Raw genomic sequence first — 17,923 nt, forward strand, 5'->3', positions numbered from 1 at the left:
CAACGCAAACTTATTCTAAACTTTATAGTTTCCCTAACAGACAAGAGCTGTTACAGATAGGTAGCTGTGTTGGTCTGCCATAGTCAAAATAAAAAAATTCCTTCCAATAGCATCTTAAAGACCAACTAAGTTAGTTCTTGGTATGAGCTTTCGTGTGCATGCACACTTCTTCAGATACACTGAAACAACTTCTGTTTCACTGGCAACTTCTGTTTCAGTGTATCTGAAGAAGTGTGCATGCACACGAAAGCTCATACCAAGAACTAACTTAGTTGGTCTTTAAGGTGCTACTGGAAGGAATTTTTTTATTTAGACAAGAGCTGTGTTACCAATGCCGAAATCTAAATGCTGTTCCTTAATAAGCATTCTTCCATGCCCTACCTGGGCTGTGTGCCTTCCCCTCCTTTCACCACTATTCTTATGCAGTAGGTTTGGGTTGGGTTGCCCTGCAGGTCACGAGAGAACTGCAAAAGGGGAATGGCCTATAGCTCAGTGGCAGAGACCATGCTTTGGGAGCAGAACATCTCAAGTTCAGCCTCTGGCATCTGTAGGTAGGGCTGGGGTAGATTCACATGGCTGATAAAAAGAACTGTCAGATTTTTTTCAAAAAAAACAAACAAGGGAACATATTACAGCAACAGATGAAACAACAACAACAACACAGTAGCTGACTATTGGAAACAAAAACTGCAAATCTGTCAATTACAACAGTGGTGGGCAGGGTTCTGGTAGAAAACTACAGTTAAATGCTATGAAGGCATGGGAGAAGTGGACATCCCCTGGCACCCAACAGGAAAGGGAGCTGGTAAACATGTCTGGGGAGTGAGTTACACAGGTTAGGTGCTGCCAAAGAAATGGATCTTTCTTCCGGAAGACAGGGATCTTGGGTCCAAAGGCAGAGGCACCTGGAAATCAGCCTCCAGTGTGGTTCATGTGGGGAAGGATGGCTCTCTCTTCTCTTCCACCTCTGCCTTTAGGTGAGACCACTGGTGGGTAGAGAAATGGAAGAACCTCACATTCCCTCGCTTTCTATTTTATCTGGAAAATCCAAAACGGTGGCACCTTTGAATGGTGGCAAGGTAAACACCTACCTGTCTGTGGCTGCGTTTGGCATTTACCCACAGAAAGTGTGAGTGTGCTATACTGCTGGGGCACTGGGCAGCAGGGTACTGAAATGTCCATATGCCGTGCAGTGCTTAAATGGTGACCAGTGCCATGAATTCAACATGCTTCAATCTTAACCAGTGTTTACATTCTTCTTTTCTTCCCCCCCCCCCAATTTTCTTTCTTTTCAAAGGACAATCAAGACGGCTCATCTAGCGAAGGAATTTTTGTCTCTAAAATAGCAGACAGCGGGCCTGCTGCCAAAGAAGGAGGGCTGCAGATTCACGACAGGATTATTGAAGTAAGAATGCTATGTTGGATCATTCCTGATGGGCAGAATTCCCTCTCTATTCTTTTGTGTATGGGATAGCTAAGGATCTCTGGCCTGGGAGAGTTGTGATGTGGGTAGCAGAGGCTAAAAGACCGGGCAGCTCAAATATGCTCAACTTGCTTCAATGCTGACCTTCCTGACTTTAGGTACAGTTCTTATCTAAATATAGAGGCCAGATTATGGAAGGTATGTGCATGTCCTGGCATTTTGAGGAGCTAGCATGTACTTGGTATGCTGCAGTTATTTCTTTCTGAAGCTGTCGGAGACGTGAAGTTATTTAGTTAAAACCATATGTGAAGGCAAGTATCTGTTGTGAGAACTGTGACTTTATTTAGCTTGGTTTCTAAGGCATTTTCCCCCCCAAGAGGACCAAAATGTTTTGAACAGATGATAAAGGACAGAAGCCCGTTAAGTGAGCTTTTAAAGCACATTGTGATGAGCTTTCCTGAGAAATTCCTTGAAGGGTTACTGAGCACTCTTTCTTTTTTTTAAGTTCGTAGTCTGGAGTCCTTCCCATTTTCCTAACATTTTGACTGTTTGAAAAAGTTGTTCCTGTTGTCAAGATCATTACTTAAGATGATAGTTTGAGCTTAAGGGGAATGTTTGATTTATGGAACGGAAATCGGCTAACTGCAAATCAGATTCCATTGTTGTCTATATTAGAATTTGTTCATTTTCTTTCATTGTTGCAAAAGCGGAGAAGTTGGGGAACTACTTTATTTTTATTTAAGGAAAAGTGCTGCTTTTGTAGCCAAAGATAGCATGGAACAGCCAGTTTCCCCAAGACATGGAATTCCTTTGCTCTTATGTTCTGCAAATGAGCAATAAACAGCTGTTAAAGATTTTCTGTTGGCAAAGCATGATATATATATTTGCTATATTCTGTGTGGATAAAGAAAACTGCATTCAACAGTGTTTTTTTTTGTAAGAGGAGAAAATATTATGGAGAACATTTTGTGCTAGAAAGCATGTTTAAAGGTGCAAACACACACATATTATTATTTTTTAATTCAACTGATTTCAAGTTATAATAAATTTTGGAGCAGGCTATCTGCAAAAAACACCTAGTTGTGGGGCATTCATGCAATCCTTTCAGTATAAAATGTTTTAGGACCTGAAAATAATTTTGTTCCCTTCAACCACTCCATTAGCAGTGGATCTTTGTCAACTTTGTAATACTTGAGGACATGCACAAAAAGACTGCCATCTCTGATTATCTTGTTAATATTGTGTAATATGTAGAAGCAGGATGGAGGCTCAGGTGTGCGGCAAGAGAAGAAAGAGGGTAGAAAGGCTATATATGAAGCAAGGTTAAGTGAGCACTAAATACCTCATCTTGCCCACAATAGGAAGGCTCCTGACATTTGCCTTCTTGAGACTCTTCAAATTAAAGCTGAATGCAAACAATAGTTAAAGCATGCAGAATAATCTGTGCAAATTTACTTGAAAGTAAGCCCCATCATGTTCATGCAGGAGCAGAGAGATGTTACTCTTCATTTTGAAGAAGTAAATCATACAGACAACCTATTCATAGTCTTTGAGTGTAGGTGCTTGTGAAAAATAAACTGGCTATGAAAATAACAGTATAGGTGTGTGTTTCCTTCTACAAAGGAGCAGCTTGTAAACCACTACATAATTTTACATGTACCGATTAGCTTTTGGCTATGCATATCCACACGCACAGTGATGAATCTCACCTTAATAAGTTACTCTCCTGAAACAAAAACAGAATATTTGTGCCATAATATTAACAGTTGATGATTCTTGCCCCCCAAAGTGGTTTTGTAGCGACCAAAGAGTAGAATTTGAGTTCCATACATGTACAGAAAGATGTTACTAGAGGGGGGTAAATAAGCATGGCATTTTATTAGCATCATCATCAATTTCCTGTGTGTGTCCACTGAGCAGAAATCTTCAGGCTTCAAAGGCTCATAATGCCTGCATAAGTTATCTTCAGTGCATTGCGATAGCCTTAGCAGGAAGAGGGAGCTTGTGATGGTTGAACGTTTGAACCATGTTTTATCTCTTTAATGTCCAAACACATTAACGCTATCTGGACTCCCTCACAGAATCCAATCTAATGTCTGAGGGCAAAGATACATTTCAAAGGTGACCTTGTCCAGCTGAATAAAAGAATGTGGAGCTAAGGAATAGTGATGTCACTGTAGCTATTAATCAGTCGACGAAGGTGTCTTCTGCTGAGCAATTGAAACATATTATATTAGATTTATTGATCTGGGTCCTAGTTTTATCATCCTGGCTAACTAGCAGAGTGGAGACGGCAATCCACTCTGTAGAACAGCAAGACGGAGTGCTGTCTTTTAAATAGCAAGTTACAGTGCAATTTACCCCATGCTGCTCTTCAGCAATATCCATTCATCCAGGTTCCACTGAATGAATGGAGCAGTTCTTTGCATGTGGTAATGATAACCTCTGAAGGTGCCTGTGCATGTGAAATAAGACAGTTTAAAAATGTGTGGCAATGTCTTTGGCTGGTTTAATACTCTACAGGCTCAGTTTATTGCCCTATACTAGTTTCCCATGAACATGCTAATCTGGGACACTGTGTTCCTTTCCACTAGTGTACATGTTATCTGAAGTGTGGATTGTACAGGGTGAGCCCTTTAAAAGAGGCCCTGTGGATACAGAGTACACACGTTCCACAGGGCCTCTTTTAAAAGACTCACCCTGTAGTTGGTGTCACTAAAAATAAATAAAAAATCTACCGTCTGGTAACCAAGGGCAAGTCTTGACTATAGGACCTAGTTCATTTGGAATGAAACAGTGTACAAGACAGTTTGGATATAATGCTAAGCCAGGGAGGAGCAAAGTGGTACCATTATGATTAACCATGTTGTGCAAATAAGGCCAATGCCAGGATGACCCTGGAGCAATCTTCAAAATGTAAAAGAAGAAGAATAAAACTTAATAGCAGAATTTGCAAGCATTAATCTGTTTAATTGGTATGCTCCGGTTGGGGGGCTGTGCTGCAGTTAAAACAACTAAGAACAAGTTGTGGTATTTGGGAAGATTTCAGAGCCTATGCATTGTGTGGAAATGGTATCCCACCTAGCCCACTTCCAGGCACTTCTAAGTTGCAAGTGCAAAATCTGCAAAATGATGGCTGTAATTTGGAGCTCGCCCTCTTTTAAAGCCATTGAAGTTGGTGGCCACCACTACACCCTGTTGGATTGAATTCCTTAGTTTAACTATGTGCTGGGTGCATTCCCTATATCAAAACTCTCATTAATACACTTTTATTAAATGAATGACCTTTTCTATCAAGATCAAGTGCTTTCACACATTGCTGAGCTCGTGGAAAAACCTCCATGTCAACACTGATATGATTTGAGGGGTTTTTAGTGATCCGTAACATCAGCTAGGAAACTACACCTTATGGGCACTTTCAAACAATGTTCATGTATTTGCAGAGATGGACACTACCTCATAAATCAAAACGTATTTTTAAACCCAAAGTAGCTAGCAACCTCTTAGCTATTGTTTACATGGTCAAAGGGCAACTGAAGTGAACCAAGTTGAAAGATATAAAAGCAGGCTCTAATGATGCAATCAAGCCATAATAAATAACTCTGAAGCCAGCTGATTTCTGTGGCAGAATAAGACACGTGCTTCCATCTTTTGCACTAAAATTAAAGGACAGTTAAAAGTGCTTACCTTTGCTTGGATTGCACCTTAAATAATTCAGAACCTCACAGTTGTCTCCTGCTTTCAAGTTAAGTGATTAGTGTCTATTGTGGAATGAATCTGTCTTGATAGCCGATTCATAATTACACGTGTGTCTTGTTAACGGATATGCAATGATGTCAGAATGATAATTAACAATGCTGTAAATGAAAACACCCAGAGATTCCCTCCTTGCACAAAGAAAACCCAAGTCCACTGATGTCTAGACCACACGAGCAAGTCATAAGGAACATATACTTAAAAATAACTTCAATATACAAGCCCAGAAAGTACGAAGTTTGAAAATATGATGCACAACATCATTTCTCCCCCTCTATCCTTTATCCATAAGCTCACAAGTTTTTCAGAGTTATTATTTTTAAACGCTTGAAGGCATAGATTTCTTTTCATGGGAGAACTGGGGGAAGGCAATTTTCATTATTGCAAGTTAGTGAAGTGCTATAGCACTGCTTGAGTGAACAAATATTTTGTCTCTTCTCTCCCCTCCCCCAACACCCCAGTGTATGAGATAACTTTTTTTTGTTAGGCTACCGGTACAGTTTCCAGGGAGGATGATTGCATTTCAACTATTAATAGTGTCTGAAAAAAGAATAGCGAATTCATATCTGAATTAAAGGCTGGATGTTGCAAACTGGCAGAAGATGAAACAGAGAAGTAATATATTTATAAAGAGAAAAATCTGTAGGCCAGAGTGAAAACAGGAGGTCCATTTTTTAACTCTAAAAACATTCTCTGGGATAAAGCACTCTTCAATATTGCCTCAGTCTGACTTGAAGAAGGCAAAAAGAAAAACCAAACTGAGCTAGACTTAAGAAAAGAATAGAACAATGCAGACATAATTAATCGCTGTTATTATATTTCCATTCCTTTCTGATGCAAAAAGGGGGGCAAATCAACTTGAGGAGGGGATGGGAATTGGAAATAGAGAGAATAATGTCTTCCAGCAGAGCTGGTCACATTAAACACATATTTTTAAATGTACAACTAAAGGAGAGTGTCTGACTTGTAAGCCAAGCCTTAGACAAGGACCTTTCACAGATTAGCAGCATTCTATTGCATGCCCAATTTAATAGAAAATTCACAGCGTGTAGACACACTGTGTGCCAGGGGCATTTCATTTCCACCGGGGCCTGGAAATATCTCTTTAATGGATCTTATTTAAATAGGAAAAGATGTAATTAGGCATCTACATAACTAAAAAAGAGGGGGGGGACCAAGAGATAAATAATAAGGCACTTTAATGACCAAAATGTATAACGTTTTAGAACTTTGTGGGAATGTCCCCTCCTCCCCAAAAACCTGTAGAGCATTATCAGTTGGAAATAATGCCATTTGAACAATAATGGTGGAAGATCTGTTATGTAAGAATCAAGTTGGCTTTCAGAACTGAAAGCAAAGTTGGTATTGGCTAGTTTCTCAGTTTTAAGGGTTCCATTTATTTATTATATACTTAGAGTGAAAACCATCTCTGATTGTTTATGATTTTGAAGCCAAGATTACACCACCAAAGAACGAGAGAGGAGGTACCAGCATGTTTGGGGGAATCCTGAAAGTTGTAGAAAGACCCCTTCTAAAGAAGACCCAACCCCAACAGGGCAACCCTCTCCAAAGCTCAATGAGGACTGAGCATGCTCAGTGAACATAGAATGGTCCAGGCTTGTTGTAGTGGGGGATTAAAAAGGAATATTCTGGGAGAAGGCACGAGTTCCAGGCTGGAAAACTGAACAGGACAAGTCCACATTGCAGCATTTAATTGCAGGTCCCACTTGTTATAGCCAGCTTTTGTAATGAAAATACACAGGACATTTGCAGATGTGCAATTTCTGTGAAGAAATGAGTGTGATGTGGCTACCTTGTGTATTTTTCTTGGTACTTGTTGGACACCAACAACATTGGTGTGTGTGTGGGGGGGTGTATATGTAATCAGTATTGTGTGATCTTCACAATCAGGAAATAGCTGATTTATGATAAGCATAAGGTTGTCATGTGTAGTTGTCTCTCTAAATTTGCGTTACGCCCTGCTCTGCAAAGAAGCTGTTTTGTGCTGTGCCACACACACACCCTTGACAGACATTTGATGACTGGTGTCCCCATGACTCTCCCAAAATTTGAAATGTACTGACTGGTTCAAACAATCTCTTATAATGCTACAGAGTCCACAATAACCTTTTCATACCAATCAGTGGCGTAGCGTGGGGGGTGCAGGGGGGGGGCGGCCGCACCGGGCGCAACATCTGGGGGGGTGCGCTCGCCTCCTCCGGAGTCTCCGAAGAGCCTCGGGCGCAGGCTGTAGCACCAGGGCCGCAGCCAAGAAGCCGAAGCTGAAGAGCCCGCTGAGCGCCGCACCCAGGCAGAGCGCGCCGGGAGGCACCACCGCCAGGGCCCGGCGGCAGCCGCCGCACCTCGTCACCATTCCGCCGCCAGACTTGCTCGCACAGGCACGGCCGCCCGCCGCCGACGCTGCTGCCTCTGGCGGCGGACACGTGGAGAGAAACAGCGGCAGCCGAGCGGGAGACTCTCCCTTTCTCACTGCAACGCTCCGGGGAGGGGGGGAGGGAGAGAGTCAGGTGGAAACGGGCGCGCGCCCCCCAAGCCGCATCTTCGCGGGGCTTGGGGGGCGAAGCCGCCAGGTATTTGCGCCCCAAATTGGGGCGACCGCAAAAAGCCACCCTGCCAGCAGCAAGCTTCAAGGTCAAAGGCTCCCTTCGAGGAAGCTGCGATCCTCTTTTCAATTAAGTCCCCCACCCCACCCCAGCTCAGTTCAGTAGGAGGTGGATTTCCCGGGTCTCTTGTCCCTTAGAGGGCGCCTCTCATCATCCTGCCATTCTGAGAGCAGGGAGGGCGCCTCTCAGGAGACTCCCCCGCATTTGCTTTCCTGCTCAGGAAAGCGCGCGCGGCCCCGGCTGGATCTGCAACTCTTCTGGTGAGTGAGGTTTAAACCAGAGGCAGACGCTCCTTCTTGGACGCATGCCTGGAAGAAAAAGACCCCGCGGTCTCTTCCTTTCCTTCCCCTGCAGAGACCAGCCACGTCCCTCAGCCGAGGCCGCCTTGCTTCTCAAAAGAGCCGGTCTACTACAGTTCGTGGCTGCATGGGAGAGCGCTGCTTTCCTTGCAAAAGGCCCCCAGGTTGAGTCGCCGGCACCTCCAGCTATGAGAGGATGGGAGCAGTGGCGTAGTGTGGGGGGTGCAGGGGGGGTCGGCCGCACCTGGCGCAACATCTGGGGGTTAGGGGGCGCAAATCCATGGGTTAGGGGGCGCAAATTACTTGCCTTGCCCCGGGTGCTGACAACCCACGCTACGCCACTGATACCAATCACAGTTTAAAATGTGAATATTGACTCTCCATTTCACATATGTTCTGTTGAATTGATACTGAATATCATGGATTCTAAATATATGCATACGGAAATCCAACTTTGAGTCTAGACTATGGCGGAATGTGACTTCATAGGAAAATGCATGTATGACAGCATCCAAAGCATAGATTGAACAATGAACAGGCGTAGTAAGTTAATTTCACACCAGCCAACTGATTTTTTTATAGTGGGAACTGAAATTCATAATAAAATGAATCCAGTGACTTACAATGGATGTTTACCATTCTGCTGGTCAGCACATGATAAAATATTTGTGAACAGTGCTAACAAATCACCATCTAAATTGTGCTAAGTGAAGTTGATAAACATATAACTGAGATACTGATGATATAAAAATGTAAGAATTTGGAGGTTTTTTCACATCTGGATTAGTTCCTTCAGTTTTCTGTAATCCCCTGTATAATTTTCCACATTTGAAGCCAAAGCCATCATGATTTAACTGTTGGATTTTAATTGGTGGGCTTGAACATTCTTTTTGAGACTCCACAGAGCAAACACTGCAGAGGTCTTTCCCTATCTGTAGTATTATTTCATGCATATCACAATAATTGGGCAATCAGGCACAATCATCCTTAATTTACTACATGTGCAGTAAATTACCATGTCAATTGTATGAAGTGATATGAATAAAATTGGCACAAATAAGCTAAAAAGCTATTAAATATTCAGAGCGCTGCTCTTCAAAATTATTTAAATATATCCAGTGTGGTTTCGTTTTGTTTAAACACTTGGTCTTCAGGAATTGCAGTGTGATCAATATAAATAGTAAAGATACTCCTGAGTTTTGTACAAACTTACTTAGGTTTCGGCAGAACTGGGTCTATACGAACCTTAAAATTTCAGTAGTTGATTCATAACTTTTACAACGACAAAACCAAATGCTACTCCTAAGTCCAATACTCAGTTAATGATGTCTGAGAGGTATGTAATTAGGAGGGTCAGAAATAGGTAGATTGCATATTACATATTCAGTAAGATTAAAAGCTTCAAGTTTGGTCCATGTTTTTTCAGCTAAAGTTTCCATGCCCACACTTAACTGATGCCATACCAACAGCCCAAGACACATGTTCACATGGGCTGTGTGGATATTCACTAGGAGGCACTGGACATAGTTGTATCTGGGTGGAGTTGAGGAGTATTCAGTTGCTGTTCTTCTCTTGTGTAAGAGAGTTCCTGTCTAGCTTCTTATCTGGTGTGCCTCTTAAGATTTTTAGAAGTCAGATTCTCAGGTCTAAGAGCATTTAGCTTCCTGAGCCAAGATAGGTTAGCCCACCTGTTGACACTTGAGGACCCCTAAGCCATTGGTCACCAAAAGGAGCTATGATTCCTCTGCCAGTACAGACTCAGTGTGAACTTAGTGCCACCAAGACAAGGTGGCTGCTCACCAGTTTCCTTCTTCAGAGACTATTTAGTATAAGCCGCTGCCATAGCTGAGGTTTATATCCACTAATGCTTGTGCCAAATGAAGGCTCTTTGATCCAACCAAATGTGGAGGGAATCTATTTTTGCTGATCTCTCGTTTCCCGTGTTGCTCCATGCATGTCCCAGAAATCTTCTCCAGAACTTTGGGGGACCCTTTGGAACAGTGTAGGGGAATGTGGGGTGCAGGGGCTGGGGAATCAGCACAAATTGCCCTCCTTCTCTGCTCTGCTGATCAGAGCCTCCCCCAGACCAAAGAGTGTTCCATCTGCAGAAGGACAACAGTACCCACCTCAGTAACTACAAGGTCTGAACAGCACTTGGGTTCGTCCACGTTAACACCTATGAGTCTCTGAATTACCGCTTTGAAAATTTGGAAACGGCAAAGGGCTTCCATGTTTGCACAGGGAATTAACCATCTTTACCCTCAACTGCAGGGATGCGGGTGGCGCTGTGGTCTAAACCACAGAGCCTAGGGCTTGCCGATCGGAAGGTCAGCAGTTCGAATCCCCGCGACGGGGTGAGCTCCCGTTGCTCGGTCCCTGCTCCTGCCAACTTAGCAGTTTGAAAGCATGTCAAAGTGCAAGTAGATAAATAGGTACCGCTCTTGCGGGAAGGTAAACGGTGTTTCCGTGCGTTCCTCTGGTTTTGCCAGAAGTGGCTTAGTCATTCTGGCCACATGACCCGGAAGATGTCTGCGGACAAACGCCAGCTCCCTTGGCCAGTAAAGCGAGATGAGCGCCACAACCCCAGAGTTGGTCACGACTGGATCAAATGGTCAGGGGTCCCTTTACCTATACTTTTACCCTCAACTGCAGTTTTATGTGCTGTGTTGAAACTCACCCCCAGCTTCAAGGGTGTGTGTGTGTGTGTTTTCATGGGAACTTAGAACAGAGATGGGCCAAGTTCTACAGGTTTTCTATTTCTGGTTATCCCTTTTCCATTTGCGTTTGGTTATGACAACCTTAGCAAAACACTTACAAACAAAGAAGGGGAGGAAGCACAGAGTGGTAAATTAATAACGGTCCTCTTCAAAACCATCTTGTTTCATTTTAAAGTATTTCCACACATGGATGGGAAGTTGCCCATTTCTCTGCATCCCCTATTGTTTCCCGGCACATTGGCTTTCCTTCTGCCGCTGAAAGCTTTGAAGGTACAGTCTGCTTTGCAGCAGGGGAGTTACTGGCTCCTTCTGTTGCAAACCTTTTCAATAACTGGAGCCGCCTTCCTTAACTCTTTACTAGTTTTAATGGTCTTGTGGACTATTACATTCGTTTCCCATTTTGTCCACTCTTTGAAGTGTGTTTCTTTGCTGCTATGGGGATGGTGCAGTTAATTGGTAAAGGACATTCTTTATAACACTCCGAAGCAGGAGACTCCAAAAATTGCTGGGGGGGGGAGAGAAATGCATACAAAGATGTCAAAATCAGATAGATAAAATATTAGCCTCCTAGAGAGTCAAATAAATCTCTGGCTTTATAGACTATTAAAGTTGCTTTATCTTAGCTTGTGCATTGTGGTATTGTACATTCAGATTACAGTAGTCCCAGCACGCCTCCTCTTCCTTGCTTAGTTCTTTCTTCCTTTGGCTACATTGGAAGCTAACAATATCTTGGTAACTTAACACTCTGATAGCACATTGTTAAAAATCTGTGGATAAGCAAAAGCACTGTGGAAGCTTTTTGTTTAATGTATTTAGAGCGTAGCCTGAAGCTCCAGCCAACGACACTTATGTCCCTTTCATTCTGAATGTTAGTTGTGAGTTAAGCCGTTTTCCAGAAGTCATATGATGTTGTTCTTTATTCCTTTCTGGTGAAGTGCCTTAAACCCTAATGTCCAATGGAACAGATGGAATCTAGAATCCTGTGTATGGGCAGGATTCTCACTGTGACAAGTGGATCCCTACAAACATCACCATTTGCCCTTATTTCTAACACGTTCCATGTTAGAAATCACTTCATTTGAGCAAGGCCAGCGGGTGGAAATAAGTAGCATTTATTTGATTGTAGCTTACTTTGACAATTTAATATTGAGATGTTTTTGAAAGTTGTGCCATTTAAAAATAAATACATTATTTACCACTTGGAAGTATAACGGCATCTTTATGTTTGCTGGTTGTGGCCCACTTTCTAGAACGATTTCCTTCGTTTGATTAAAATGAAAACGCTAGGCTTCATCGCTATTGCTGTTAAACCACCATTCCCCTTATAAAAATTTCCCTACTGTCTTCAGGAAGTCTTGCCTTTATCACATGTGCTTAATTAAACAGAGCTGTCAATGAGGCGATAAAACATAGCAGAATTCACTTGGGAGCAAAATGCAAATTTGGAGCTATAAACAGAGGTCTTGGGAAAGGTCTTGACTGCTTTTGCCAGTCCAATTATCACCCAAGGTCATTCATATTCTCAGCAAATTAGGTGAGGGAGATCATCTTCCAAGTGTGAAAGTAAACTGTGAAACAAATGCTAACAGGAAACAAAAGGCTGTTGTGTTATATTTTTCAGCCCTACTGCTTAAAAATGTACCCCCATCAGTATTAACCAGTGCTGTTTAAACTTGCAGGCTGCTAAGTTAATGCACATTGAAAATATCCTAGTGGTGTTGTTGTTTTTTAAATTGTGGTTCAAACAATGAGAAAATACAGAGTAGGCTCCTGAATTATCTTGGGCCAGATCATCAGTGTGTGAAATTCCAGGACTTTTAAAAACTTCACACACATACTGTGGCCTGGTTCGCACATTCATGGGTTGTTGAGCTAAAAGTGTGTCTTGTTTGAACATCCAGACCAGCAGACTAGCTGTGTTGTGAACCCATGCTTTGTTGTTGGCTTATGAACCAAGTTTTGTTTTAACTATGGTTATGTCCAAACCGTGCAGCCTTGTTAAGTGATGGTTGCTGTGGACATCTCATCCTAAATGCTCACAAGTTATAGAGTTATGAGGCAATAGCATCTTTGGAGAACCAAGATGTGGCTTGCTTACGTCTCTGTGAAAGGACTCATTGTTTGTTGAGCAGACCCTGCTCAGCATTATGTGTGAAACGGAAAATTTTGATTTGGCAGAATATTCCATAGTTTTTCAAGGCTATAGATTAGACACACTTGTTCACACAAGGCTTTTTTAAAAAAATAATAATGATGCAATCAATATGCTATTTTCCGTGGTTTTGGCATGTCCTATGTATTTTGCAGTATGCGTTCACATTTACGTCACCATTGTGTGCAAAGTCCTGTGAAAGTTAACCGAAACAGAATGTGAGGGGAAGATGAGATGCAGCTTTTTAATGGAAGTTCAACATTCACTGGAAAGTTCACTGTGTGAAAAATGTTTGTATGAGTGGCTCACCGTCAAGATCTCTGTCACATATCCATGGAGCTTGGTGTTCACTGTGGCCTCGGGCAAGCCAGGTATCTCTGTGGCTAATTCAAAAAGTATCAGGAGTATCAGGTCTTTCCATCGCTTGCCAGTGGAGGAACCAATGTCTTTCCTAGCACATTTTTTTGGCTCACACCTCCAGAAATGACATAATCCTCTCTACATAATGGCAATGAACGTGCCTAGCTTTGATTCAGAGGATTCCAGTTGTGTGTAAAACTGTAAAAGATGTTCACATGAGCCCTGCAGAAAGGTGATACATGGGTGCATATATGATACATTTAATGCTTATGTAATCCATATGTAATAATTCCCACTTTGAGAAACTTATTTCATTTGAAGGCAGACTATTCATGGCCTAAATAAATAACAGGAGTTGTGAATTGAACATGCTATTAAAATCATTAAGGGTGTCATGATAGTTCAAACAGGAATGCTGCGACCCTTGTTCAAATTCTTGTTGGCAGAATTGAGAGCTGTACCCTCTTGGATTCTGATGGAACCCTTCCAGTGTCTCATTCCCTTGCCAATCGCCCAAGAAGTTATCTTGGGGGCAGGTGAAGTGGCAGAGGCAGCAGCTGTTCATCCATATACCCGGAGGTATGTCTTCTTATACCGGCGAGTCCCTAAATCCCTGGAGGGAATGTAGCACAGAGCACCAGTTCCCTGCTGGGGATGCTAGAACTTGTAGTTCCAGTCTCCCAAAACACTCAGGGGACAGGGAGTGCCTCCCACCACTTCCCCCAAGGTATGTTTTGGGGCACTTGGGGCAAAGAAAGGAAAGGCGTTGTTGTTGTTGTTGTTGTTGTTGTTGTTGTTGTTGTTGTTGTTGTTGTTAATTATTATTTATTTATTTATACCCCGCCCATCTGGCCAGCAAGGGCTTTTTGAAGTGTTTGATTGGAACACTGTAACACTCTTAATGCCTGTTGGGTCAAAAAGGGGACTCATTGTCAATCCCTAGTACATATAGGTAGGAAGGGATGAGTAAGAAACCAAGGAATGATATTATGAACACCATCCCCTCCAGTAGATACCTGTGACTTATTACATATATGATCCTTACACTGGATGCATAGACCTGCACTCTAAAATACATTGTTTTACAAAAATGAGCCAGGTGGACTTTCGTTGGCTTTTAGATTGATTGAATATTGGCAGCTGGTGGTGGTGTTTGTAGTTGGGTGGACCTGTCTTGACCAAAGTAGAAGCTGGCCATATAATCTACTCTGATGGTGTGATGTCCTGTGTTTGCTGTTCTAAGAGTATACCCTGTTGAGATCAATTCACTCAAATCCTTTGTTTTCAGTAGGTGTACTCTGAGCATGGCTTAGCTGGATATCACCCAAGGTTCCCTGCTTAAAACACTTTAAAATGGTGTTGAGTTTTTAGGGATTCATTTCAATGGTTTGCAAAGGAGGAGTGTTTTGTGAGTTGTGATTCACGAAAGAAAGCTAGTTGCTGTGTAATTTGAACTGCTTGTTTGTTTATCGTACATGATTTTTACATGTGCAGTTTGCCTCTATTTCACTGCTAGAAGATTTCATTTGTTATTTCTTCTACGAATATTTCTTAACAGAAGTTGAAATAGTTTATTTACAACCCTAGGATCATATTATAATTCTGCTCCCCTTAATTAGAAAGGTTTTTCTTTAAAAATATTCTCTGTTGATCAATGAGGTGGCACTGCTTTTATTGATTGATGCTGTCGATTCAGTACCATATATCTGCTCAGACAGAGTTCCAGTTATTGGAAACTGGGAGGTGTTGATCTTTCCTGCTCATGCCTTGTAGAGTTCCTCAAGGAGGTCTATAGCTTGGCATTGTGCCTGTGTTCCTTATTTTCCCCTAATCAGTTTCCCCTCTGAATAGTGTAAATGGGTTCCCAAGTTTGGCTTTTTAATTCCATGGGAGTTAATGGCTAAGACCCATAGTTAAACATTTTCTTTTGGTTAGGTGAACAAAGTAGACAGTGTCTAGAGCCAAGGTCAGTAGTAATGCAAGAGTTTGGAGCACAGCCTTGGTTTTAAATTTTATGTTGCTTGGCAAGTGTTTGTACCTGTCAATTCATGGTCCTTGCTTGACAATATATTGCCATATGCGTGTTTAACCATTAAAAGCATTGAAGTGCACCCATTAAAAATGGCAAATGGGGTTGCTTTTTTGCTTTCTTTTATAATTTACAGTGCTAGACAGAGAGGATGCCTTACCCTTGTCAGTGAAAGGAGAACAAATCCTGTCACTAGAAAAGAAGGCATAAAGCTAATTGTTGATGGCTTAATGTTCCAGACCACCTACTCTGAGAATGCCAGGATTTTTTTTATTGTTTGTTTGAAATGCCAGATGACTTTGAAGCTTTTCGGAGAAGAAATTTGTCAAAGAGAAACTCAAAAAGGAAAAAGAGCAATATACAAAGTTTCAAAAAAAATACTGTTGACATTTTTAAAAATAGAAGAGAGAGCTCTGTTCCCTCACCATTGGACTAGCTGATATTAAGGCAAGGCATGTGAGTGACGCAGCTGAATCTTTCACGCAGTTTATCAGCAGTCTTTGTAGAGCTGGCTCTGATGTGTGGAAAACTTAATTCTTTCAACAACACAGAACAAACATTAGTGTACAGAATTGATATGGTGTGTTTTGTTAGTAGAGTTTTCTTGCATTCATTCTGTGCACAGAAATTCGGCATCTGTGACAAATGTACTGTATTGTTAACATATTTTGTATGCTACACAGTCAAAGAGGTTTTTATTTTATTTTGACTTTGTGTCTGGGTAGACGAAAAAAATGAACTGTAATTCCAACAAATCCCTTTCTATCAGGCAAGCCATCAAACAGACAATTTATATGCTTTAGGAACTCTACCTGAGGACCCAAATAACACTGGAAGTAATTAAGAGAAGCAGTGACATAATGACAGTAGTGAAAGGACTATCTCAAACCTTTCACCCACCTTTTTCTCTTACTTTCAACTGCCTTTGCAAAGTTTTTTGTGGACTTACTTCAATAGATTATGCCCCCCTGTCCAAGTTTGCATCTTTGTAGTCTTTGATTTTTTGTGGTGTGTGCACACGGTGCATATCCACCTCCGATGCTGGGGGTCATCCAGTGAAACTGATTGGCAGGAGAATCATGAGAGACAAGAGGACAAACTTCTTCACACAGGTGTATAATTAATTTACGGAATGTTCAGCCAGAAGATATGGGGTTGACCACTGGCTTAGATGGCTTTAAAAGGTTATTAGACACATTTATGAACTGGTTGTCAGTAGCTACTTGTTGTGGTGACTATCTGCACAGTCCAGGGTTTAGGGGAAGTATGTGCCTCAGTGGCAGTAACAACAGGAGAGGGCTATTTGTGTTCATGCGATCTGGTTGGTCATTGTGTGACACGGGATGCTAGACTAGATTAACCTTTGGTCTGATCCACTGAGGCTCTTGCATTCTTATGTGAACCTAATCTACTGAAAAACGACAAAGAACAGTATCCACAACATGTCAAAACTGTTCTGGTTCTACAAGACACAACACCTTACATGGTTTCATCTTTCTTGTCTCATTGCTGTGCCTTCTGAATGGATCTGATAATAAGTTTTAAGGACTGCTGGATTCAGGGGAACAGAAGTGATAGTGACAGGTGTGTTAAGAAGCTTTTTAAAATCCTGGCCTCTTCATTTGACAATAACATCTCCATCTGTCTGATTTTCAGAGCCTATCAGTGTCAAGAATGTGTGTGTTTGTTGCACAAACAATAGAGGAAGATTTGTCACAGAACTGGACTGTCTGCATATTTAAAAGTGCAGACCTAGTTAGGAAGCTCTGCTATTTCCAGGTGTGGCTGAAATTGTTATTCTATGGAATGCCTTTCCAGGAACCCCTTTATTGGCATCTATGGAAAGACCATTGCACTTATTCGTGATTCCTTGAAGCAGGTGGTAGGAATCAATCTACAGTTCATAAAACTTGCAGACTTTCCAGCGTTTCCCTTTCAGCTGCGCAAAATTTGTTTAATTTAGTTAGGTGGGAATTCTGGAAAGGTAGATGCCTAGTTGCTTATGCATTAACCAGTTGCAGATAATCTTTCCACTTAACCTGAATTCCTTCAACATTGTCTGTTGCCATTTTAGCCATGTAACCAAATATGGTCTTTGTCATCCTAAGGCTCAGTCCTGTGCTACAGTTGCAGGGCTGAGCTGAAATGAATTCCCTGACAGAGTAGTCCTGTTTGTGGTCAGTGAAAAGTGCCCCCTTTGGCAATTCTTGGGTAGGATGCAAATGGCAGCCAAGTCCATCTTACCTCTGGCTTTGATGAGCAAAGTCCTTCCTTCCCCAGCGTCAGTTCAGAATGAGAGAAATGCTTTCTGCATTTACAGTGCACCAGCTTTGAATTAATGCTGTCCCTCATAGATAAATCTGACTGGCTATTGAAATTGTCTTAAAGTTAATTCAGACTGAGGGCCAGAAATAGTCCTGACTTTGAACAGAAGAGTGGAGCTCAGCTGCTCGTGAACATATATCCAGACAGTTGGGAGGAAGAAGAAAAATAAAAAAAACAGTTGCAGAGAGAATTGGTGAACCAGAGCAAACGGTTAGATAACCAAGTCGGTCAGTCAATT

The 17,923-nt window shown here is 41.9% G+C and overlaps 1 protein-coding gene across 2 annotated transcripts in view; it reads left to right on the forward strand.

The window, feature by feature from the left end:
- PDZRN3 (PDZ domain containing ring finger 3) overlaps positions 1–17,923 on the forward strand; it is a 191,427-nt gene that overhangs the window by 20,335 nt on the left and 153,169 nt on the right. For both annotated transcript variants that reach the window (XM_082209323.1, XM_082209324.1), the window contains one exon: positions 1,298–1,405. In XM_082209323.1, the coding sequence (XP_082065449.1) occupies positions 1,298–1,405 (108 nt within the window). The remainder of the gene's footprint in view (positions 1–1,297; positions 1,406–17,923) is intronic.

This window comes from Podarcis vaucheri (assembly GCF_965113315.1).
Source record: "Podarcis vaucheri genome assembly, chromosome: 2".
Taxonomy (NCBI): Eukaryota; Metazoa; Chordata; class Lepidosauria; order Squamata; family Lacertidae; genus Podarcis; species Podarcis vaucheri.